Below are 24,897 nucleotides of genomic sequence, written 5' to 3'. Positions count from 1 at the left end.
GTTTGCCATTTTCACAATATTGATTCTTCCAACTCAAGTGCAAGGGATGTCTTTCCATTTCCTAGTGTCTTCTGCAATTTCTCACTTAAGGGTTTTAAAGTTTTCATTGTAGAGATCCTTCAGTTCCTTGGTTTTGTTTATTCCAAGATCTTTTATTATTTTTTAAAATATTTTATCTTTATTTACTTAATTATTTGACAGAGACAGAGAGAAAGAGAGAGAGAATGGGCATGCCAGGGCCTCCAGCCACTGCAAATGAACTCCAGATGCATGTGCCCCCTTGTACATCTGGCTTACGTGGGTACTGGGGAATTGAACCTGGGTCCTTTGGCTTTGCAGGCAAGCCGCTAAGCCATCCCTCCAGGCCTACTTTATTTATTTTTTTATCCAATTGTGAATGGGAGGGATTCTCTGATTTCATCCTGTGTGTTTGTTGATAGCATATAGGAAGGCTACTGATTTCTGTGTGTTTATTTTGCATCCTGCTACATGGCTATAGGTGTTTGTCAGCTCTAACAGTTTGCTGGTAGAGTCTTTAGTGTACTGTATGTATAGAATCATATTATCTGCAAATAATGATAACTTGATCCCTTCCTCTCCAATTTGTATCCCTTTTATGTGTGTCTCTTGCCTGCCTTATTGCTATGGCTAAGATATCTAGGCCTATATTAAATAAAAGTGGGGACAATGGACACCTTTGTCTTGTTTTTGATTTTAGTATAAAAGTTTCAAGTTTTTCTCCATTTAGTATGTTAGATGTAGGTTTGTCATAAATAGCCTTTATTGTGTTGAGATATGTTGATTCTATTCCCAGTTTTTGTAGGACATTTATCATGAAAGGATGTTGGATTTTGTTAAATGCTTTTTCTGTTTCTATTGAAATGATCATATGATATTTGCCCTTCAGTCCATTTATATGGTGTATTATGTTTATCAATTGTGTACATTGAACCATCCCTGAATCTCTGGGATAAAGCCTACTTGGTCAGGGTGAATGATCTTTCTGATATATTCTTGTATTCTGTTTGCCAATATTTTGTTGAGAATTTTTGTATCTATGCTCATGAGGGAGATTGGTCTGTAATTTTCATTTTTTGTTCTTTTTTGTTGTTGTTGTGGCTGCTTTTTGTTTTTTTAAGGTAGGGTTTTACTCTAGCTCAGGCTGACCTGGAATTCACTATGTTGTCCCAGAGTGGCCTCAAATTTATGGCAGTCCAGGTGCTGGGATTTAAGGTGTGCGCCACCACACCCGGCTTCTTTGGCTGGTTTTGGTATCAGGGTGATGCTGGCTTTGTAGAAGGAGTTTGGTCGGATTCCTTCCTTTTCGATTTTATGGATAAGTTTGAGAACCATTGGTGTTAGTTCTTCCATGAAGGTCTGGTAAAATTCATCAGAAAATATATCTGGGTCTGTACATTTCTTAGTTAGCAATTTTTTTTATAACTGCTTGGATCTTCATACTTGTTATAGGCCTATTTAAGTGGTTAATCTCATTTTGATTTAATTTTGGTAGGTCATATAAATCAAGGAATCATCCATTTCTTTCAGATTTTCAAATTTAGTGGAATATATATTCTTATATGTCCCTATGATTTTTTTGAATTTCCCTGGTATCTGTTGTGATGTTGCCTTTTTCACCTCTAAATTATTAGTTTGTTTCTTCTCTCTTTCTTCTGGTTAGATTTGCTAAGGGTTTATCAATCTTGTTTATCTTTACAAAGAACCAACTCTTTGTTTCATTGATTCTTTGGATAATTTTGTTTGTATTTCATTAATTTCTGCTGTAATCTTTATTAGTTCTTCCTATCTATTGATTTTCAGTTTTCCTTGTTCTTCTTTTTCCATGGCCTTAAGGTGAAACATTAGGTCATTTACTTGAGAACTTCCTAATTTCTTTCTTTTTTTTTTTGGTTTTTCGAGGTAGGGTCTCACTCTGGTCCAGGCTGACCTGGAATTAACTCTGTAGTCTCAGGGTGGCCTTGAACTCAAGGCGATCCTCCTACCTCTACCTCCCGAGTGCTAGGATTAAAGGTGTACACCACCACGCCCATCTTGAGACCTTCCTAATTTCTTAACATAGGCACTTAGAGCTATAAATTTCCCTCTTAGGACTGCCTTCATTGTGTCCCAAATATTTTGGTATGATCTGTTCTCATTATCATTTGATTCTATGAATTTTTTTATTTCCTTCTTTATTTGTTCATTGACCCATTCATCATTTAGTAGTGTATTGTTTAGTTTCCATGATTTTGTGTATGCTCCATAGCTTTTCTTGCCATTCATTTGTAGTTTGATCCCTTTGTGATCAGATAGAGTTAATTTGCAGTGCCTGGAAGTCCGACACACCCATTCTCTCTATCTTTGCCTCTTTCTCTGTCTCAAGTAAATAAATATGTATTTTTTAAAAAGTAGGAGCATTTCTGTAAGTTCAAGACCACCCTGAGACTATATAGTGAATTCCAGGTCGGCCTGGGCTACAGCGAGATGCTACCTTGTAAAAACAAAAAACAGGGCTGGAGAAATGGCTTAGTGGATCCAGGTTCAATTACCCAGGACCCATGTAAACCAGATGCATAAGGTGGCACATGTGTCTGGAGTTCATTTGCTGTGGCTGGATGCCCTGGTGTGCCCATTCTCTCTCTGACTTCCTGTCTCCCTCTTTCTCTCAAATAAATAAAAATATTAAAAAACAACAAAACCAACCCCACATTTACTAAAAAAGATAGGCTAATGTGGTAGTTTAAATGAATGTACCCCAATAGACTCATAATTTTTTGATCTGGGATTCATTATACATTCTCAGGCTGGCCTTGAACTCACAGAGATCCTCCCTAGTGCTGGAATTAAGAGTGTGCCACCATGCCTGGCTCAGTTTTATTCAAACTTGGAATTATGTGTAGCTGGAAAAGATGCCACTGTGGGCGAATCCTTGGGCCCAGCCCTAAGGTGTGTTTAGGGACAGATCTAAAATTCTAACCTGAAATATACAGAAAACGGTCTGGGTTCCCTGCTGTTTGGCTGTTGGTTTTTGCTTTTGCTTTCGGTGGTGGGTTTTCTCTTTTTCACCATTATAAAATTTCCCCTCATCTGGGCGTGATGGCACATGCCTTTAATCCCAGCACTCAGGAGACAGAGGTAGGAGGATCACCATGAGTTTGGGGCCACCCTGACACCACATAATGACTTCCAGGTCAGTCTGGGCTAGAGTGAGACCCTACCTTGAAAAACTAAACACCAAAAAACTTCCCCTAAATTTGTAAGCCTATAAAATAAATCCTGTTCCTCCCATAGACTGTATCTGATTTAGAGGTTCATCCCAACAACGTGGAACTAACTACAACAGGCGTTACCCCCAAGTGTTTGAGAAAGCTCCAGGGTTTAGCTTGGCTCTTTGCCATCAGAACAAAACACCAACTCAACCATGGGACTGGCCCTTGGACACAGTAGCTCTCCTCAGCAGCATCTGGCTGGGCTACTGAACAGAAGCTCAGCCCACCCCTTTGGAAGCCAGGTGTATGTTTTCGTCTTGCCCAGAATACATCCTGGACAGGAACTCCTCCATCACTAGCTCCTACAACTTCCTGAAACCATCTGATTGGTGAAATCACATGATTATTCTGCTGCAAGAGTTGCTGGGAAAGAGAATGGCTTCTATCTTAGGATCTCTAACCAAATTAAGGAGAATGCAAAGATTCTGGGTGGCCAAAAAGGACAGATGGGCCCTGTACTATCAACAAAGGCAGGAAGCTGAAAGAAGACAACGTCTCTGAGGATGGTGAAAGCAACACTTTTATTAAATCCCACCAGTGACTCCCCAAGTCCCCTAAGCTTGTCGAGCCTTTCCTGACATTCCCCAAGAACTCTCCAAAGGACAAAGATGCAGTGGAAGGAAGGAGAAACACCTTTATTGTGAGAGCAGTGTGGACTTGAGAAGAAAGGATGAGAGAAAAAGCATGGGAGGTGCGGGGTCCAAGGAGCCAGCACCTTTCCTGGCACCCCTTTCAGAGGCTGCTCAAAGGAGAGCTGGCATGTCCAAGCCCAGGTGCCCACAGGGCCCCGCAGTCCCTTGGAAGAGGGCATCGTGGGAGAGAGGGAAGTGGAGGCCTGGGGCTCCGAAGCAGAGTGCAACAAGCTGCCTGGTTTCACCGATCCATGCTGTCGTCCGTAGGGCTGGAAAAACAGGTCTGTAGCAGCTTTTCACAGAATTCCAGCTCCTCCTGCATTGGGGAGAGGAGTGGTGAGTGGAGGAATGGAGCCTGTCTCCAGGGTGCTCTAGCAAGAAAGGAAGAAAGACGTCTGGCCACCTCCCACCCACCCCAAAAGCCAAGCAGCTTCATGGACAGCTACTGCTCGTGCCCACAACTCCCTTTCCCTGCTCACAGAATTTGTTATCCTCAAGAACGTCATCCGGGCTGGAGAGATGGCTTAGCGGTTAAGCGCTTGCCTGTGAAGCCTAAGGACCCCGGTTCGAGGCTCGGTTCCCCAGGTCCCACGTTAGCCAGATGCACAAGGGGGCGCACGTGTATGAAGTTCGTTTGCAGAGGCTGGAAGCCCTGGCGTGCCCATTCTCTCTCTCCCTCTATCTGTCTTTCTCTCTGTGTCTGTCACTCTCAAATAAATAAATAAATAAAACTTTAAAAAAAAAAAAAAAAAAGAACGTCATCCATCTCTTTTGTTTGTTGCCACAGTGTTTCACCCTAGCCAAGGCTGACCTGGAACTCACTCTGTAGCCCAGGCTATCCTCGAATTGATGGTGATGCTTGTACTTCAGCTTCCCGGAGTGCTGGGCATGTGCTAGGCTGGAGAGATGGCTTAGCGGTTAAGGTGCTTGCCTGTGAAGCCCAGGTTCAACTCCTCAGAACCCATGTAAGCTAGATGCAGGTCACGCATGCGCACAGGGTGGCACACACACGTCTGGAGTTTTACTGCAGTGGCTACAGGCCTTGGTGTGCCAATTCTCATTAAAAAATTAATTAACTAAATTTTAAAAAGCATGTTTCACTTCAATTGGCCATCTCTTTAAAAAAAAATTTTGTTGTTGTTGTTTTTGTTTTTCAAGATAGATAGGGTCTCACTCTAACCCAGGCTGACCTAGAATTCACTATGTAGTCTCAGGGTAGCCTTGAACTCATGACAATCCTCCTACCTCTGCCTCCCAAGTGCTGGAATAAAGGTATGCACCACCATGCCTAGCTTTAAAAAGTTTTTTGTTATTTATTTATTTAGAGAGCGACAGACAAGAGAAAAGAGGCAGAGAGAGAGAATGGGTGCACCAGGGCCTCCAGCCACTGTAAACGAACTTCACATGCATGTGCCGCCTCATGCATCTGGCTTACATGGGTCCTAGGAAATCAAGCCTTGAACTGGGATCCATAGGCTTCAAAGGTAAGCGCTTAACCGCTAAGCCATCTCTCCAACCAGAAAAGATGTTTTAATTCCTATTTTTATTTTTTATTATGTGTGTGCACATGTGTGTGTGGCAGTGCCAGCACATCACAGCATACATGTGGTGTTTGGAGAACAACTTGTGACTTGGTCCTTGCCTGTCCACCACATTTTGAGGTAGGGTTTCTCATTTTGCTGGGGGCTCACCTTGAGCTTCTGGAAAATTCTGTCTTTGCCTTCCATTTCTTCATCAGCATTAGTATGTATTAGATTATAGAAACCTGTTACAGCTTCCAGCTTTTATGTGGGGTCTGGGGATCTGACTCAGGTACTCCAGCTCGATTGTAATCTCTTTATCCACTGAGCCTGTCTCCACCTCTCCAGGGTTGGGATTACAGGTGCTACCCACCAGTCTGGCATTTATGTGGGCACTAGATATTGAATTCAGGTCTTCGTGCTTGTAACACAAGCACTTTACTCACTGAGCTATTTTTCCTCAGACTTAATTGTGCATGTGTAAGGTATGTGGTGCGTGTGTACATGATGGTGTATGGTGCATGCATATGCATGTACAGATGGAGACACATGTAGAGGCCAGAGACTGAGCATGCTAGTGTCTTCTTCAATCACGCCTCTCCATTTCCTTGAGATGGAGTCTGTCTCTGAACCTGGAGCTGCCAATTTCACAGGCCTCAGCAGTTCTCCCCTCTCCACAGGACTACCTTCTCAGTCAGCAGGGTCTTGATTTTTGAGTTTGCAATCCATTCAAAAATCATTAGTAAGGGGGGCTGGAGAGATGGCTGAGTGGCTAAGGCCTGGAAACCCTACTAACCCAGGTTCATTTATCCTCACATAAAGCCAGATACACATAGAGGCCTATGTGCCTGTAGTTCATTTGTAACAGCTGGAGGCCCTGAAGTACCCATTCTCTCTGTCTGTGTCTCTTCACTCTCTTTCTCTGTCTGCTTGCAAATAAATAAATATAAAAAAAAAACATTAATAGAAAAAAACCCAAAAACATTAGTAGGGCTGAGAATGGAACTCAGTAACTGTAAAGTCCATATCTAGCATGTGTAAGGCTCTAGCATCCATCCCAAGCACCACACATACAAAAAAGTAAAATTTAATTTATTCAATGCCCACAAAAACACCTACAAAGCATTAGCTCAATCATAGTATAGTCATCTTACAGAATGTGATATAACTGAATTTTAAAATTAAAGTACATATGTATTTTTTAAACTTTTAAAAAATATTTAATTTATATGTACTTATTTGAGAAAAGTAGGGAGGGTGAGAAAGAGACAAAGAATGGGCATGCTAGGGCCTCTAGCAGCTGCCAATGAACCCCAGATGAATGTGCCACCTTGTGCATCTCTGGCTTACTGTGGGCCCTAGGGAATCAAACCTGGGTCCTCTGGCTTTGCAGGGAAATGCCTTAACCACTGAACCATCTCTCCAGCTCCTTTTTAAAACTTTTTGACAAGTAAATTATTTTTTTGTAATTTTTTATGGTGGGGAGGGAAAGAATTGATATGCCAAGGCTTCTAATCACCGTGATCAAACTCCAGCTGTGTGTACCACCTTGTGCACCACGTGCAAACTTGTGTGCTTGCATCACCTTGTGCATCTGGCTTATGTGGGATGTGGAAGAGTTGAACATGGGTCCTTAGGCTTTGCAGGCAAGCGTCTTAACTGTTAAATCATCTCTCCAGCTCTTAGACCTACTTTTTAAAACTGGAAAATTTCCAAGACACAGAAACATGGGAAAGAAAGATATGTAAAGACATAGGAAGAGACCAGAGTGATGCATCTAACAAGCCAAGGAAAGCCACGCTCAGCCAGAAAACAACTACTAGAGACTGGAGAGGCAAGGGAGGATTTTACCCAGCATCTCAGAGAAATCAGAGTTCTGTAGAAAACACTGATGTTGACCTCCAGAAATATAAAATTATAAATTAATTTAGCAGAGGATGTAACTCAGCTTTAAAGCACTTACCTAAAGTCTTACGACATGGGCTGGAGGAATAGCTTAGAGGTTAAGGCATTTGCCTGCAAAGCCAGAGGACCCAGGTTCAATTCCCCAGGACCCAAGTAAACCAGATGCACAATGTGGCTCATGTGTCTGGAATTTGTTTGCAGTGGTTGGAGGCCTGATGTGACCATTCTTTCTGTCTGTCTGTCTCTCTCTCTGACTTTCCCAAATAAATAAATAAAACTTTAAAAAAGTCTTAAGACAATGGGCTCAGCCTCAAGCATCACAAGACAAAGACATTTCATTTGTGATAGCTTGTTATAGCAGCCACAGGAAATTAATTCATCAACCTTATTATCACAATCTTTTTTTGTTTGTTTGTTATTGTTTTTGTTTTGTGAAGTAGGGTCTCACTCTGGCTCAGGATGACCTGGAATTCACTACAGAGTCTCAGGCTTCAAACTCACGGTGATCCTCTCTCTACCTCTGCCTCCTGAGTGCTGGGATTAAAGGTGTGCGCCACCACAACCGGCTTCACAATCTTAATATTATGGCTTGGATATGAGATGGCTGCAAAGGCTCATGTGTTGAAGGTGTGCCCCTAACTTAGAAACTGGCTTATCAATCAGAGGCCCAGCTTACCATTCAATTAGTCCACTGATGAATTCACAGCTGAATGGACTATCAGGAGGCAGAGCCCAATAGGAGAAAGGAGGCCTCCAGGAGTATATCCTTGAAAGCTAAATCTTGTCCTGGCCTCCTTTCATCTGTCTGCCTCTGCTTCCTGGACACAAGGTGAGCACCTCCTCTGTTACACATCCCTCCTGCCATGCTGGTCTCACTCTCCCAGGTCCATTACAATGTAGCCACCTGACCATGGGATGAGACTTCTGAACCCATGAGCCAGAATAAAACTTTCCTCTTCCAGGGCTGGATAGATGAGTTAGTGGTTAAGGTGCTTGTCTATGAAGCCTAAGAACCCAAGTCTGATTCCCCAGCATGCACATGGTAGTGCATGTGTCTGGAATTCACTTGCAGAATTCACTGGCACACCCATTATCTCTCAGACAAGTAAATAATTTTTAAAAATAAAATATTTAGGGCTGGAGACATGGCTTGGCAGTTAAGGTGTTTGCCTGCAATACCAAAGGACCTTGGTTCAATTCCCCAGGACCCACATAAGCCAGATGTACAAGGTGGGGCATGAATCTGGAGTTCATTTGCAGTGTCTGGAGGCCCCGGTGTGACCATTTTCTCTTTCTCCCTCTCTCTCTTTCTGTCTTCTTCTCTCAAATAAATAAGAAATAAAACAAAAAAATAAAATATTTTTCAAAAGTAAAACTGACTTAACACCCTATCTAGAATAACAGCAGCAAACATTCTCCACCTTTTCGTTATTTAACTTTGGTAGTTCTAATTCCCTGATAGTGTGTAATATACAATATGTGTAAATTAGTACATGCATGACACACACATATATGTGTGTGTGCATATGTATGTATAATGAATCAATAATATATGTATACTTATTAATACATTTAGTTTATTATATTCATTATTTTGAGAGAGAAAGTGAGAAAGAAGTGGAGGGGGATGGAGAATGGGCACACCAAGGCCTCCAGCCACTGCAAATGAACTCCAGATGCATGCACCACCTTGTCCATCTGGCTTACAGGGATACTGAGAATTGAACCTGGGTCCTTAGGTTTTGCAGGCAGGTACCCTAACCACTGAGCCATCTCTCTAGCCCCAAGCTGTTAAAAAGATAATAATTTATCTTTCTGCAATACGGTATCACCAGCAGCCCAGGCTGCTTCTACTCTGATCTTGCCTTCACCTCCCAGGTACAAGGCAAGGGTTACAGGTGTGCTCCTCCATGCCCAACCAAATGCTTGTTATTGTTTTATTTTGTTTAAGACAAGGGTCTCTCTCTCTAGTCTGGCTAGCCTGGAATTCACTATGTAGCTTAGGTTGGTCTACAACTAATGGCAAATCTTCTGCCTCAGCTTCCCAAGTGCTGGGATTATAAGGTATGAACTACCATACCTGTTTTATTTATTATTTTTTTTCCTCTCTCTCCTGAGGTATTAGGGATTAGACCTAGAGCCTTGTACATGGTAGGCAAGTGTTCTAAAAAAAATTTATTTAGGTCGGGCATCGTGGCACATGCCTTTAATCCTAGCACTTGGGAGGCAGAGGCAGGAGGATCACTGTGAGTTCAATGCCACCCTGAGACTACATAGTAAATTCCAGGTCAGCCTGGGCTACAGTGAGAACCTATCTTTAAAAAACAAACAAACAAAATTATATATATACTTACAGTTAAGGCTGTAGCTCAGGGTAGTGATTTCCTAGCACATGTCAGGCCCTGGGTTAAGGCATTTGTATGCAAAGTGAAAGGATCTCAGTTCCGATTCCCCAGGACCCACATAAGCCAGCTGCACTAGGTGGTGCATGTGTCTGCAGTTGATTTGCAGTGGCTGGAGGCCCTGGTGCACCCATTATCTCTCTCCCTCTCTCTCTCAAATAAATAAGAATAAAGTTTAAAAAATAATTTTTGTGTGTGTGTGTGTGTACACACACATGCATGTAGAGGTCAGGGACCAACCTCAGAGTGTCAGTCTGTGTCTTCTTCCACCTTCTTTGAGACAAGGTCTCTTGGTGTTTGCTTCTGCATACACCAGGCTAGCTGGCCTGAGAGCTTAGGGATTCTCCTCCACTTCCCACCACTCTAGACACACTGGAATGACAAATGTTTATGCTATCCAGCCTGCCTGGGTTGTAGGGATCCAAACTCTGGTCATCAGGCTTGCATAGTAAGCATAATTACGGACCATCTTCCCAGCCACAGCCCTTATTTTTATTTTATTTTATTGTTTGGTTTTTTGAGGTAGGGTCTCACTCTAGCTCAGGCTGACCCGGAATTCACTATGTACTCTCAGAGTGGCCTAGAACTCATGGAAATCCTCCTAGCTCTGCCTCCTGAGTGCTGGGATTAAAGGAGTGGGCCACCATGCATGGTTTGTTTTTTTTTTAAATTTTTTTTAAAAAGGAAACCAAGTGTTGGTCCATTCATCTGAAGCCACCCCCCCGGAAGGTGGGCATCTTTAATGTAAAGCAAGGCTGGCCTCACAGCTGTACCTCAGGGTCACTTACACACGGTCTGGCACAGGGGCTCAGGGGATGTCTAAGGGATAAACACAACTGCAGCAAGTGATGACCCACACATTCCCTGCCTGAAACTCTAGGCTGAGTGACGCTGCAACTTTCCTTAACCCATGGCCTACAAATAGTAAGACCATAGGATCCTGGGATGCGGGTAAGGTCAACTGACTCTCCTGGTCACATTCCTCTGTGAACACTTAGTCCACGGAAGCAAGAGGCAACAGAATGCACATCTCAGGTGCATGTCTGCTATGCTTGGTGTTGCTAAAGTTGCAACATCTAAGTGACAGGTGCTTCAAAGGAAGAATAATCACTAATTAAAATTATTAATGAGGGCTGGAGAGATGGCTTAGTGGGTAAGCATGTGCCTGTGAAGCCTGAGGACCCCGGTTCGAGGCTCGATTCCCCAGGACCCACGTTAACCAGATGCACAAGGGGGTGCATGCGTCTGGAGCTCATTTGCAGTGGCTGGAGGCCCTGGTGCACCCATTCTCTCTCTCTCTGCCTCTTTCTCTCTCTGTCACTCTCAAATAAATAAAAATAAACAAAAATAAATTTAAAAAATTATTAACGAGGGATGGAGAGATGGCTTAGTGGTTAAGGAGCTTGTCTGCAAAGCCTAAGGACCCAGGTTTGATTCTCCAGGTTGCACATTAGCCAGATGCACAAGGTGGTGCAGGTGTCTGGAGTTCGTTTGCCCGGTTTGAGGCCCTGGCGTGCCCATTCTCTCTCTCTCTCTCACCCCCTCTGTCTCAAATAAATAAATAAGATAAATTTTAAAATGTTAAATTATTAATGATAACAGCTATAATTTTTTCTAATGTCTATTTAATTTTTGATGTTCAGTGAATAAACCATGGCATTAAAGAAAGCAAAAATTATTAATGAATTGGATGTCTTGGTACATGCCTTAATCCCAGCACTCCAGAGGCAGAGGAAGGAGGGTTGCTGTGAGTTTGAGGCCACCCTGAATTCCAGGTCAGCCTGGAGTAGAGCAAGACCTTACTTTGAAAAACAAAGCAAAACAAAAAAAAAAATTAATTAATGTGAATACTAAATTAACTGAAACTGGTCATTCATCAGTTATGTATCTAGTGAACTCTTACCTAATTATGTAAGGATAGTTATCACTTTTTGGTACATATTACCTAATCAAGTGGCTAAATTTTTTTTTTTTTAATATTTTATTTAGGGTTGGAGAGTTAGCTTAATGGTTAAAGCTTTTGCCTGCAAAGCCAAAGGATCCCAGCTCAATTCCTCAGGACCCACATAAACCAGAAGCACAAGGGGGCGCATGCATCTGGAGTTGTTTGCAGTCGCTAGAGACACTAATGTGCCCATTCTCTCTCCCCTTCTCTCTCGCCCTTTTTTTTTTCTCTCTCAAATAAATAAAATAGCTTAAAAATATTTTATTTATTTATTTATAGGGGAGAGACAGAGAGAGAGAGAATGGACATGCCAGAGCCTCTAGAGTCACTGCAAATGAACTCCAGGCAGGAACGCCACGTATGTGGACTGGGGAATTGAACCTGGTTCCTTTGATTTTGCTAGCAAATGCTATAACCACTAAGCCATCTCTTCAACCCCTAATTTTTATTTTTTTATTTTTATTTATTTAATTTATTTATTTATATGGTGGGAAGGGGCGTTGACACAGGGTTTCATGTAAACCAGGCTGGCCTTAAAATCACTATATAGTAGAAGATGGCTTTGAACTACTGATCCTCTTGACTACACATCCTGTTCAGATTAGAGGTATGAGCCAGCCATCACATCTGGCCCTCCCCACCCCCTAGGCAGAATCTCGCTCAGGCCCAGGCTGGCCCGTAATTTATTCTGTAGTTTCAGAGAGGCCTTGAGCTCAGCGCGATCCTCCTACCTCTGCCTCTCAAGTGCTATGATTAAAGGTGTGCACCACCCCCCCCAGCATTTTGGGGGAGTGTTTTGGTGTGTGTATATGTGAGTATGCAGATGCACATGTCCTGTGTGCACACATGCGAAGACCAGAGCAGGACGTCTTCAGTGTCCTCCTCTATCATTCTTCTTCCTTACTTCCTTGAGACAGAGTTTCTCACTGAACTTGGAACTGCTGGGTTTTGGCCAGACTGGCTGACTAGGCAGAAGCACCGATTCTCCTGTCTCTACTCCCTCAGCAATAGGGTTACAGGCATGCTCCGCTATGCTTGGCAGGTCCTCATGCTTGGGGAGCAAGTGTTCGTACCCACTATGTCATCTCTCCAGACCACCGCTAGCACATTTTTATCCATTTAATGAAAATATTTAAACATTCCTCCTCACCTCACTGTCTTCCCTACACTGACACAACACAGGGCTCACAATAAGCATTTGCTGATGGGGAAGAAACACAGGGTGAGAAGAGAAGGAAGGGACAGCTGGGCCCACAGGCCTCAGGGTCACACCCCCGCGGCGCCACACACCTGGTACTCCTCGTGCTGCTGCAGTAGTTGGCAGCGGTGGCGCAGCAGCTCCTCCAGACCCAGCTCGGGCTCCCGGCACTCACGCACACCCTGGGGGAAGTCTGTCACGAGGCTACAGGGAACATGACAGCAGCTTTGAGGACCTCACAAAGACAACAGCCTGGCTTCCCAAACCCCAGTGTTCCTGTGGGAGCCCAGGCATGCCACAGCCCTACAATGTGCCTTGGTTTTTCCATCTGTAAAATAGACCTTCACTGTCCCCCATCATTGCAGGGACTATAATAAGACTTGCATAGTGCTTGGCATGGAGTCAATGCTGGCTCTGTCATGGTGGTTTTAACGCTAATCTGCTCAAACTGTGGGGACTGATAAGAAAGACTTCTCAGGGCTGGAGAGATAGCTTAGTGGTTAAGGTGTTTGCCTGCAACACCAAAGGACCCAGTACGATTCCCCAGAACCCACATAAGCCAGATGCACAAGGTGGTGCATATATCTGAAGTTCATTTGCAGTAGCTAAAGGCCCTGGCATGCCCATTCTCTATCTGCCCCTCTCTCTCTTTCTATCAAATAAATAAATAATAATAAGTAAAAAAATACCAAGTGTGATGGTGCATGCCTTTAATCCCAGCACTTGGGAGGCAGAGGTAGGAGGATTGCTGAGAGTTCAAGGCCATCCTGAGACTACATAGTGAATTCCAGGTCAGCGTGACCTAGAGTGAGACCCTACCTCAGAAAACCAAAAAAAAAAAAAAAAAAAAAAGGCCTCTGTCTCCCAGAATGCTGTGTAAAAACTGAAGCTGTGTGACTCCTGCTCCTCTCTGGTTCCACACTCTCCACACCCCACAAGGAAGGTTCCCAGCACCGGAAGTCCTGGGTCCCAATGCAGGAGGAGCCTGGTGGGCAGATGGCTGAACTGCTTCTGCTGTACGAACCCCACCCCAGACCCTGTCCTCCTGGGCCCGGCGTACCTGCACAGGGCTCCAAGCACATGCTCATGGAAAGGGCTGTGTTCTGTCCGCACAAGGGCTACCAGCTGCTGGACCATGCCCATGGAGCACAGGGTCCCTGGGAGAAGGACGATGGGGTCACAAGGATAGTCTCCACACCATCTCCATGCCCCCACGACCATGTATGTCTCTCAGGGTACTTGTTCCCCCCACAGAAGCTGCCCCACCTTTGTGTTCAGGGTGGCCCACCAGCAGGTTCTGCAGTAGAAATGCCGACTTGACCTTGAGCTTCTGCACTTGCTGCTGCATGGCCCGCATCAGCACAGAGAAGCCATCCAGGCGGAGGAACTGCAGCAGCCCAGCCTCTTGCTCCCGGACAAGACCTAGAGGGAGGGGCAGGGCTCTGAGGTTCATGTCATCATAACCACCACCATCACAACACAATCATTCCTGTCAGGAGGCAGCAATGCAGCCATTGCCATCCACGGATACCACCCCCACCATCACAATCACCATCACTATCAATACTACAGTACCACCACCATCCCATTACCATCATCACACAACCATGAACACTTCCAGCTCCATCATCACTTTACCATCACATCACTACCATCACTGCTATCTCCAACACCAACACCATGATCACACTCATCACCACCATCACATTAATCACCACCATTCACCTCTACCACCATCTTCATCACCATCACAATCAACACCAGCATCACCCCCACCCATCACCAGGCTCACTGTGTTCCATGGACCTGCGGTACATAAGCATCCTTCCTGTAGGAATGTTTAGGTACTTCTTTATTTATTTATTTGAGAAAGAGAGAGACAGACAGAGATTGAGAGAGAGAGAATGGGCACGCCAGGGCCTTCAGCCACTGCAAACGAACTCCAGACACATGTGTGCCACCATGTACATCTGACTTACGTGGGTACTGGGGAACTGAAACCTGGGTCCTTAGGCTTCGCAGGCAAGCACCTTTACTGCTAAGTCATCTCTCCAGCCTGATGTAGAAAGTTTTGGAGGGATGATTCCTAATTTATACAGTTTACCCTGTCAGTGTCTATCACAGGGATTTTTAGCACATGCACAGTTGTGTAAGCACCACTACCACCTCATTCCACATTCTTCACCCCAGAACCCATTAGGAGTCACTCCCACTCTTCCGTCTCATTACCCTCGGCCACCACAGGTCTACTTTGTCTTTATGGATTTGCCTGTCCTGGATTCCCATAATACGAAATTGTTTGTATCTAATGTTGTTTAGTCAGCCAAATATTTTTAAGGACTTCTTTTTTTTGGTGGGGGAGGGTTCGAGGTAGGGTCTGGAATTCACTATGTCCTCGAACTCATGGCAAGCCTCTTTCCTCTGCCTCCCAAGTGCTGGGATTAAAGGCGTGCATGCATGGCTTCAAGGACTTTTTGTCATAAACTCTATCAGTACTTCAGTTGTTTTTATGACTGAACAATATTCATTGTATGGATACACCACATTTTGTTTATCTACTCATCTGTTCACAAGTTTCTTTCTTTTCTTTCTTTCTTTCATTTTTTTAGTTTTTTCAAGTTAGGGTCTCACTCCAGCCCAGGCTGACCTGGAATTCAGGGTGGCCTACCTCTGCCTTCTGAGTGCTGGGATTACAAACACAAGGGTGCACCACCACATCCAGCTTCCATCACTTTTTTTATGAGACAGGGTCTCACATAGTCCAGGCTGGCCTTGACGTCACTATATAATCAAATATGACCTTGAGGCCACCCTGAGACTACAGAGGGAATTTCAGGTCAGCCTAAGCTAGAATGAGACCCTACCTTGAAACCCCCCCCCAAAAAAAATAATAAATAAAATAAAATAACATGAAATGTGCCAGGTATGGTGGAGCATGCCTTTAATCCCAGCACTCATGGTGCAGAGGTAGGAGGACTGCTATGAGTATGTGGTCAGCCTAAGACTACTGAGTAAGTTCCAGGTCAGCCTGGGCTAGAAAGAGTGAGTTCCCACCTTAAAAACAAAATAATAATAATAAACTAAGATGTGCCTTCAGTGAAAATGTACATTGACTTTTGAAGACTTAGCATAGCAAAAACACAAACAGTATCATACTCACACTCTGTATTGGCTGTGTGCTCAAATTCTAATAGTTTGAGATGCTTTTTTCTTTTTTCTTATTTCCAGCTAGGGTCTCACTCTAATCCAGGTTGACCTGGAAATCACTCTGTAGTCTCAGGGTGGCCTCGAATTGAAGGTGATCCTCTTACCTCTGCCTCCCAAGTGCTGGAATTAAAGGCCTGCACCACCACGACCAACTAGTTTGGGTATTTGGAGTTAAACTGTTTGCCTTTCAGCCAGGAATGGTAGCACATGCTTGTAATCTCAGTACTTGAGAGGCTGGAAGCAGGAGGATCATCCTTTGCTACATATCAAGTTACATACAGGCCAGTCGTCACTACATGAGACCATGTCTCAATAACTAAATAGTAAATAAATAAGCCAGATGTGCTGGCATACACTTTTGCTTTAATCCCAGCACTTGGGAGGCAGAGGTAGGAGGATCACCATGAGTTCAAGGCCAGCCTGGGACTACATAGTCGATTCCAGGTCAGCCTAGGCTACAGTGAGACCCTACCTTGAAAAACAAAACAAAACAAAAAAAAGATCAAATAAATGAAAGTTTTAGCTAAATGTAATGGCTCATGCCTATGATTCCAGCATTCAGTAGGCTGCGGTACATCACCATGAATTTGGGCTACAGAATGAGTCAGTGTAACTGTGCCTCATAAAACCTAAATAAATAAATTAATTAATTAATTTTGTGGTGGCAGGATGATCAGGAGTTCAAGATCACCTTCACCTGCACATCAAGTTTAAGGCCAGCCTGGGTTACGAGAGTCTATGATAAAAATGAATATTGAGCTGGAGAGATGGCTTAGCGGTTAAGTGTTTGCCTAAGAAGCCTAAGGACCCTGGTTCGAGGCTCAATTCCCCAGGACCCATGTTAGCCAGATGCACAAGGGGGTGCACACATCTGGAGTTCGTTCACAGAGGCTGGAAGCTCTGGTGCGCCCATTCTCTCTCTCTCTCTCTGTCTCTGTCTCTGTCTCTCTCTCTCTCTCTCTCTCTGCCTCCTTCTCAAATAAATAAATTAAAAAAAAAAAAAAGGTTTCTTCTATAAAAAAAAGAAAAAAAAAAAACAAATATTGCCGGGTGTGGTAGCACATGCCTTTAATCCCAGCACTCAGGAGGCAGAGGCAGTAGGATTGCCCTGAGTTCAAGGACACCATGAGAATAAAGAGTGAATTCCAGGTCAGCCTAGACTAGAGCGAGATTCTACCTTGAAAAACTAAAACCAAATAAACAACAACAACAAAAAAACCCAAACAAACAAAAATTAAGTCTTAGCCAGATGGATGCCTGTATTCCCAGCACCTGGAAACTAGAGGCTAAAGGATCACGAGTTCAACGACATTCCTAGGCTACTTAATTCAAAAAAAAAAAAAAAAAAAAAGCCAGGCGAGGTGACACATGCCTTTAATACCAGCACTCAGAAGGTAGAGGTAGGAGGATTACCATGAGTTCAAGGCCACAGAGATTAGAGTGAATTCCAGGTGAGCCTGGGCGAGACCCTACCTTGAAAACCCAAAATAAACAACAAAAAGGGAGTTGGGCTAGAGAGATGACCTAGAGGTTAAGGCGCTTGCCTGTGAAGTCTTAAGGACAAAGGTTCAATTTCCCAGTACCCACATAACCCAGATGCATAAAATGGTACATACAACTGGAGTTCATCTGTAGTGGCTACAGAGGCTCTGGTGTGCCCATTCTCATTCATTCTCACACATATATGTATCTGCCTTTTTTTCTCTCTCTCTCAAATAAATAAGAAAAGGAGCTATGTGGGTTGGCACATCCTGTGATATCAGAGATGGAAGCAGAGGGATTAGGACTTCAAGGCCAGGCTCAGCAATATAGGGAGTTCAAGGTCAACCTGTGCAAGGAGAGAACCTGCCATAAAGGGAAGGGAAGGGAAGAAAGAAAATGGGGGAGAGAGGACAGAAGAGGCCAGAGGAAGAGAGAAGAGAAAAAGGGACCAGCCAAGCAAGCAGTGGTGCATGTGCATTTCCCCATCTTTCCCTAGACCTTCCCCCACCCTGGCCCTCACACTACACTCACTCACACACACACACACACACACACACACAAAAGCATACACACACATACACGTGACCATTCCAAGTGACCCATCTCTCAGTCTTTCTGAAACCCTTTCTCTGTGGAAACAAAGAACCACTTACAAGAGTGAAGAGACAAGAGCAACGAAGTCTCTGCCCTCACACAGTAATGTCACCCGCAGGCTGCAGGAGGCTCCAGTCCACGTGACTGAGCCCAACAACAGGCTCCTAACACAGAGCTTACCAAGGAGAAGCTGCGTGACCACACAGCAGCCTACCAGAAAACCAACAAAGACAGGCAGGTGCCACTGGGCCATACAGTTTAAAATGGTCATGTGAGAGCTAGAGAGATGGCTTAGTATTTAAGGTGTTTGCCTGCACAGCCAAAGGACCCAGGTTCAGTTCCCCAGGACCCACGTAAGCCAGATGCACAAGGTAGCACATGCATCTGGAGTTCATTTGCAGTGGCTCTCTCTTTTAAATATATTTTATTTATTTATTTATGAGAGAGAGTAAGAGGCAGAGAGAGAGACAGAGAATGGATGCCCCAGGGCCTCCAGCCACTGCAAACTCCAGATGCATGTGCCACCTTGTGCGTGGGTCCTGGGGAACTGAACCAGGATCCTTTGGCTGTGCAGGCAAACACCTTAACCGCTAAGCCATCCCTCCAGCCCCCTCTCTCTCTTTTTTAGGTAGAGTCTCCCTCTAGCCAGGCTGACACTATTTAGTCTCAGGCTAGCCTTGAACTCACAGCAATCCTACCTCTGCCTTTGAGCACTGGGGGCAAGCTTTGAACTCATTATGTGGAACAGAAGAGCTTCAAACATTTCAGCATTTCTCTTGCATTACCTTCCCAAGTGCTGAATGACAGGTATGTGAAACATATGCCCAGATCCATTATTTTTGTTGCTGTTGTTTTTTGTTTTTCAAGGAAAGAACTCACTCTAACCCATGATGACCTGGAATTCACTCAGTAGTCTCAGGCTGGCCTCAAACTCACAGCGATCCTCCTACCTCAGCCTCCCAATCCTACTACCTTGGCCTTAAAGGTGTGTACCACCACACCCAGCTTTTTTTTTTTTTTTTTTTTTAATACTGCACTGAAAGCCTTAATGAGGGAGAGCACTTCTTTTCTATTGAGACAGTCTAACCCAGTAGAACCTGGGCTGATCTCAAACTCACAGCAATCATCCTCCTGCATGAGCCTCCAAGGTGCTGGCATACAGGTGTAAGCCACTGTGTTCAGCCTATTTAATGTCTCTTTTTTTTTTCCTCTCAAGGTAGAGTACCACTCTAGCCCAGGCTCACCTGGAACTCACTCTGTAGTCCCAGGCTGGCCTTGTATTCACAGCAATTCTCCTACCTCAGCCTCCTGAGTACATGGATTGAAGGCGTGCACTCCCATGCCTGGCTTAATATCCTTTTTCTTAAATAAAAGCAGTGTGTTGAGAGGTGGCTCAGCAGTTAAAAGGCACTTGCATGAAAAGCCTGCCTACCCAAAGTTAAATTCCCCTGTACCAATGCAAAAGCCAGAAGTAAAAAGTGACACATCTATTTGACATTCATTTACAGCAGCAAGAATGATGTGCCCACACACACACATAAATATATTTAATAATTATCTTCCTAAACTGCAACTGCTAAGCCATCCCTCCAGCCCAATAATTTTCCTTCCTTCCCTCTTTCTTTCTTTCTTTCTCTTTCTTTCTTTCTCTCTCTCTCTCTCTCTCTCTCTCTCTCTCTCTCTCTCTCCCCCTCCCTCCCTCCCTCCCTCTCTTTTTCTTTATTTATTTCAAGAGAGAGTCTCACTCTAGCTTAGCTCAGACTAACCCGGAATTCACTATGTGGTCCCAGGATGGCCTCTAAGCCATAGCAATCCTCCTACCTCTACCTCCCAAGTGCTGGGATTGTTAAAGGCATGCACCACCACGCCAGACTTGTGGATTTTTGTTGTTGTTGTTTTGTTTTGTTTTTTTAATGAAATTGGGGGAGAGAGAGAATGAATTGGCATGCCAGGGCCTCCAGTCACTACAGTCGAACTCCAGACATGTGTGCCCCCTTGTGCATATGTGCGGCCATGTGTGCTAGCGTCACCTTGTGCATCTGGCTTACCCATGTGTCCTGGGAAATTGAACATGGGTTATTTGGTTTCGCAGGCAGGTGCCTTAACTGCTAAGCCATTTCTCCAGCCCAAATTAAATAATTTTTTTTTTTTTTTTTTTTTTACTTTAGAGAGAGAAGGAGACAGAGAGAGAATTGGCATGCTAGGGCCTCAGCCACTGCAATCAAACGCCAGACAGTTGCACCATCTAGTGGGCATGTGCAAATTGTGCTTGCCTCACCTTTGTGTGTCTGGCTTACGTGGGATCTGAGGAGTCAAAAATTGGTCCTTAGGCTTCGCAGGCAAGCGCCTTATCCACTAAGCCATCTTCCCAGCCCTAAATATTTTTATAAAAGTTATTTTGTTTACTTATGGGGAGGGAATGAGTATGTGAGAGCCTCAAGCCACTGCAAATGAAGTCCAGATATATGTACCACCACCTTATGCATCTGGTTTACGTGGGTTCTGGGGAGAGCGTGGGTCCACTGGCTTTGCAGGCAAGCACCTTAACTGGTCAGCCATCTCTCTCCAGGCCTCTCTCACCTCCTTTTGCCATCTCCAGCACTTCCCTTGTTCATGACCCCCACATGGATCCCATCCTGTACTCTCCCCGACTTATATTTACCTCTGTTCCCTCCCCAGTTGGACACAACTTTATCCCATTTCAGGGAGGCAAGCCCAACAGACTGGCCATTTTCCTAGTTTTTTGATATAGGGTCACACTCTATCTAGCCCACTATTTAGTGTCAGGGTGGCCTCGAACTCATGGTGATCCTCCTACCTCTGCCTCTCAAGTGCTGCGATTAAAGGTGTGCACACCAGGCCTTTATTTATTGAATAAGGGGGTAGAAGGAGAAAGAAATAGTATAGGTGCACCAGGGCCTCCTGCCACTGGAAACAAACTCAGGACGCATGGACCACTCTGTGCATCTGGCTGTATCCACTTCAGCCCCAGAGTTAGCTTTTTGTAGTTTTTCCGAGGTAGGGTCTCACTCTAGTCCAGGCTGACCTGGAATTTGAGGCCATAGTAACCTGTGTCTGTTTGCCCAATGTCTGTCTCCAAGTTTCACCACAACTTTCAAAAGCCTCTTCTAGGCCTCCTTCTCTTCCTTGGCTAGAATGCTTCCTCCCCTATGCCTCTCCCACCCAAACTCTCTCTGGTCAGCTTGACAGTCTCTATGCCCCAGTGCCATCTGCCTGCTGAGAACATGCCATATGGAGACCAGAGCTCAAAATGCAGGTACACCAGCACTCGGGAGGCAGAGGTGGGAGGATTGCCGTGAGTTCAAGGCCACCCTGAGACTCCATGGTGAATTCCAGGTCAGCCTGGGCTAGAGTAAGACCCTACCTCGAAAAAAGAAAAAAAAAAATGCAGGTACAGAGGGGGAACTGGTAGGGGATACTGAGCTCCTTTCCCGTATCTCCTCTTCTTTATTTTTTCCATTTTCTTTGAAATGAGATCTCATGGTATAGCCCAGATAGGCCTTGAACTGGCAAGCCTTCCAAGGCTACCAGGCCTAGATTTCCATTCTCTATTGATGAATGAGAGACAGAGAGAGAATGGGTGCACCAGGGCCTTCAGCTGCTATAAATGAACTCCAGATGCTACCTTGTGCATCTGACTTATGTGGGTCCTGGAGAATCAAACCTGGGTCCTCTGGATTTGCAGACAAACACCTTAACCACTAAGCCATCTCTCCAGCCCTATTTATTTATTTTTAAATTTATTTATTTATTTATTTGAAAGAAAGAGGCAGAGAGAGACGGGGGGAGGGATGAAGAGAGGGAGAGAATGGGCATGCCAGGGCCTCCAATCTCTGCAAATGAACTCCAGACACATGTGCCACCTTGTGCATCCAGCTTACATGGGTTCTGGGGAATCAAATCTGGGTCCTTAGGCTTTATAGGCAAGTGCCTTGACCACTCAGCCATCTCTCTAGCCTTTCATTCTCTATTTTAATGACAATATGTAACTGTTGGAGCTAAGAGACAGTTGGCCAGGTTGGGGAACGTAGCACAGTTGGTACTTACTTAACATGCATGAAGGGATTTCATGCATGTTAAGTACTCTACCATCATGGGTTGGATCCCCAGCACTGCATAAAAAGCATGATAAGAAATACCAGTGACCCCAGCACTCAGGAAGTAAAGACAGGAAGATAGGAGTCCAAGGTCATCCTTAGCTATATAACAAGTTTGAAAACAACTTGAGCTACAAGAGAGACCTTGTCTCTCTCTCACAAACACACACATACACACACACACACACACACACACACACACACACACACACACGAAAGGAGGGAAGGAAGGGAAGAAATGAGGGAGGGAGGGAAAAAAATGAGAAAGAAGAGTCGAGTTTACACAAATAAACATGGAGTCACCATATGTCCCTGCAAGTCTATTCTCAAGCACACATCCCAGGAAATGAAAATACGTCAGCACACAGACTCGCACCCTCTGCGTAACAGCCGCACAAGAGCCAACAGGCTGAGACAACCCAGACACCCACCAGCAGATGGACAGATAAACAAAATGTGCTGTGTCCACACAGTGGAATGTCATTCACCCATAAAAAGGAATCAAGTACTGACACACGCCACAACTGGGTGAACAGTAAGTTCAATGAAAGAATCCAGACAGATGAGGCCATGTGAGGGACAGATCTGTTTAAGGGAAAGGTTCACAAAGTCACATCCTCAGACACTAGACGAGGGGCTGCAGGAGTTGGGGGTGGAGGGAGATGAGAAGGAACTGTTAATGTCTACAGGGTCCAACGAGGGGTAAAGAAAATGTTCTAGAAGTAGACAGGAGTTGCACAATTTTGTGAATGTACTAAAAAATACTAAGTTGTACCCTTCTGAAAGGATGGATTTAGCTGGACCTGGTGATGCAGTCCTGTACTACACAGGAGACTGAGGCAGAGGATCACAAGTTCAAGGCTTGCCTGGACTACACAGCAAATTCAAGCTCAGTATGAGCAACTCAGTAAGACACTGTCTCAAAAAGTAAAAAGAGGAGCCGGGCATGGTGGTACACACCTTTAATCCCAGCACTCAGGAGACAGAGGTAGGAGGACACCCTGAGACTCCATAGTAAATTCCAAGTCAGCCTGGGCTAGAGTAAGACCCTACCTCAAAAAAAACAATAAATAAATAAATAAATAAAATATTTTTTTTTAAAAAAGCAGTTTGGCCTTTAATCCTAGTACTCAGGAGGCAGAGATAGAAGGATTGCTGAGAGTTCAAGACCACCCTGAGACTACACAGTGAATTTCAGGTCAGCCTGGGTGGGCTAGAGCGAGACCCTACCTCGAAAAAAAAAAAAAAAAGCTGTTTGAAGAAAAATATTTAAAAAAGGAAACCATAGGCTTAGTGGTTAAGGAGCTTACTTGTGATGGCTAAGGACCATCAACTCTCCAGGTCCCTGCACAAGGTAACAGAAGCACATAAATTTGCACATGCACACATGATGGTGCATATGGTGAGTTAAAAACTAGTGGTTGCCTCACAAGGCAAAGGTAGGAGGATCACCTTGAGTTAGTCTCCAGCTTGAGAGTACAGAATGAGTGCCAGGTCAACCTGAGTGAGAACCTGCCTTGGGGAGAAAAAAAAAAGCAATAAATTGTGTTTTTGTTAAAAAAAAACAAAAAAGAAGACAAACAAACAAAACTAGTGGTTGGAGACCCTAGTATACCAATTCTTTCTTTCTCTCTCTCTCTCCTTCCCTCCCTCGCTCCCTCTCTTCCTCATTAAAAAAGAAAAATCTTGAGTGGGGCGTGGTGACACATACCTTTAATCCCAGCATTTGGGAGGCAAAGGTAAGAGTATCATTGTGAGTTCAAGGCCACCTTGAGACTACATAATGAATTCCAGGTCAGCCTGGGATAAAGTGAGACTACGTCGAAAAGCCAAAAAAAAAAAAAACAAAACTAGTGGTTGGAGGCCCTGATGTGCCAATTCATTCTCTCTATCTCTCTGTCTCTCTCAATCCCTTTCTCTTCCTCACATAAAAAAAATCTTGAGTGGGGCATGGTGGTGCACACATTTAATCCCAGCATTCGGGAGGCAGAGGTAGGATGATTGCCCTGAGTTCAAGGCCACCCTGAGACTACATAGTGAATTCCAGGTCAGCCTGGGCTACGGTGGGACTCTACCTCAAAAAGCGCCCCTCCCCCCCAAAAAATCTTGTTTTTAAGGGCTGGGAAAATTGCTTAGTGGTTAAGGTATTCAGGTCCCACATAAGTCAGATGTACATGGTGGCACATGCATCTAGAGTTCATTTGCAGTGGCTAGAGGCCCTGGCATGCCCATTCTCACTCTATCTCTTTCTGTCTCGAACAAATAAATAAAACAAAAGAATGTTAAAAAAAAAAAAAAAAAAAGGAAAGGAAACCATCACTGGATCCCAGAATAAGGTCCTCAACAGGCCTTCATGGCCTAGCCCCTTCTGTGTGGGGAGAGTGGAGTCATCGCTATCTCAGAGGGTATGTCTGAGAATAAATGAAGTTAAAACATAGCACAACAGCTAGGCACAGTGACACACACCTATAATCCCACCATTTGGGAGATGGAAGCAGGAGGATCAGGGGTTCAAGACCAGCCTCAACTACTTATCAAGTTTGAGGCCAACATGAGACCCTGTCTCAAAAGACAATAGGACTGGGCATTATAGTGCAAGCCTTAAAGACAGCACTGGGGAAACAA

At 44.4% G+C, this 24,897-nt stretch overlaps 1 protein-coding gene across 2 annotated transcripts in view; it reads right to left on the bottom strand.

Moving 5' to 3' along the window:
• Nucleotides 1–3,878: 3,878 nt before the first annotated feature.
• Nucleotides 3,879–24,897, bottom strand: part of Hspbp1 (HSPA (Hsp70) binding protein 1) — a 32,053-nt gene continuing 11,034 nt past the window's right edge. For both annotated transcript variants that reach the window (XM_045133877.1, XM_045133876.1), the window contains exons 5-8: nucleotides 14,138–14,293; nucleotides 13,932–14,028; nucleotides 12,964–13,075; nucleotides 3,879–4,217 (exon numbers count right to left, since the gene is read on the bottom strand). In XM_045133877.1, the coding sequence (XP_044989812.1) occupies nucleotides 4,143–4,217; nucleotides 12,964–13,075; nucleotides 13,932–14,028; nucleotides 14,138–14,293 (440 nt within the window). In that variant the 3' untranslated portion in view covers nucleotides 3,879–4,142. The remainder of the gene's footprint in view (nucleotides 4,218–12,963; nucleotides 13,076–13,931; nucleotides 14,029–14,137; nucleotides 14,294–24,897) is intronic.

Source organism: Jaculus jaculus, chromosome 14 (assembly GCF_020740685.1).
Source record: "Jaculus jaculus isolate mJacJac1 chromosome 14, mJacJac1.mat.Y.cur, whole genome shotgun sequence".
In the NCBI taxonomy this organism is placed as follows: Eukaryota; Metazoa; Chordata; class Mammalia; order Rodentia; family Dipodidae; genus Jaculus; species Jaculus jaculus.
The sequence above is the reverse complement of the archived record's forward strand: the minus strand, read 5'-3'. Positions and strand labels throughout refer to the sequence as shown.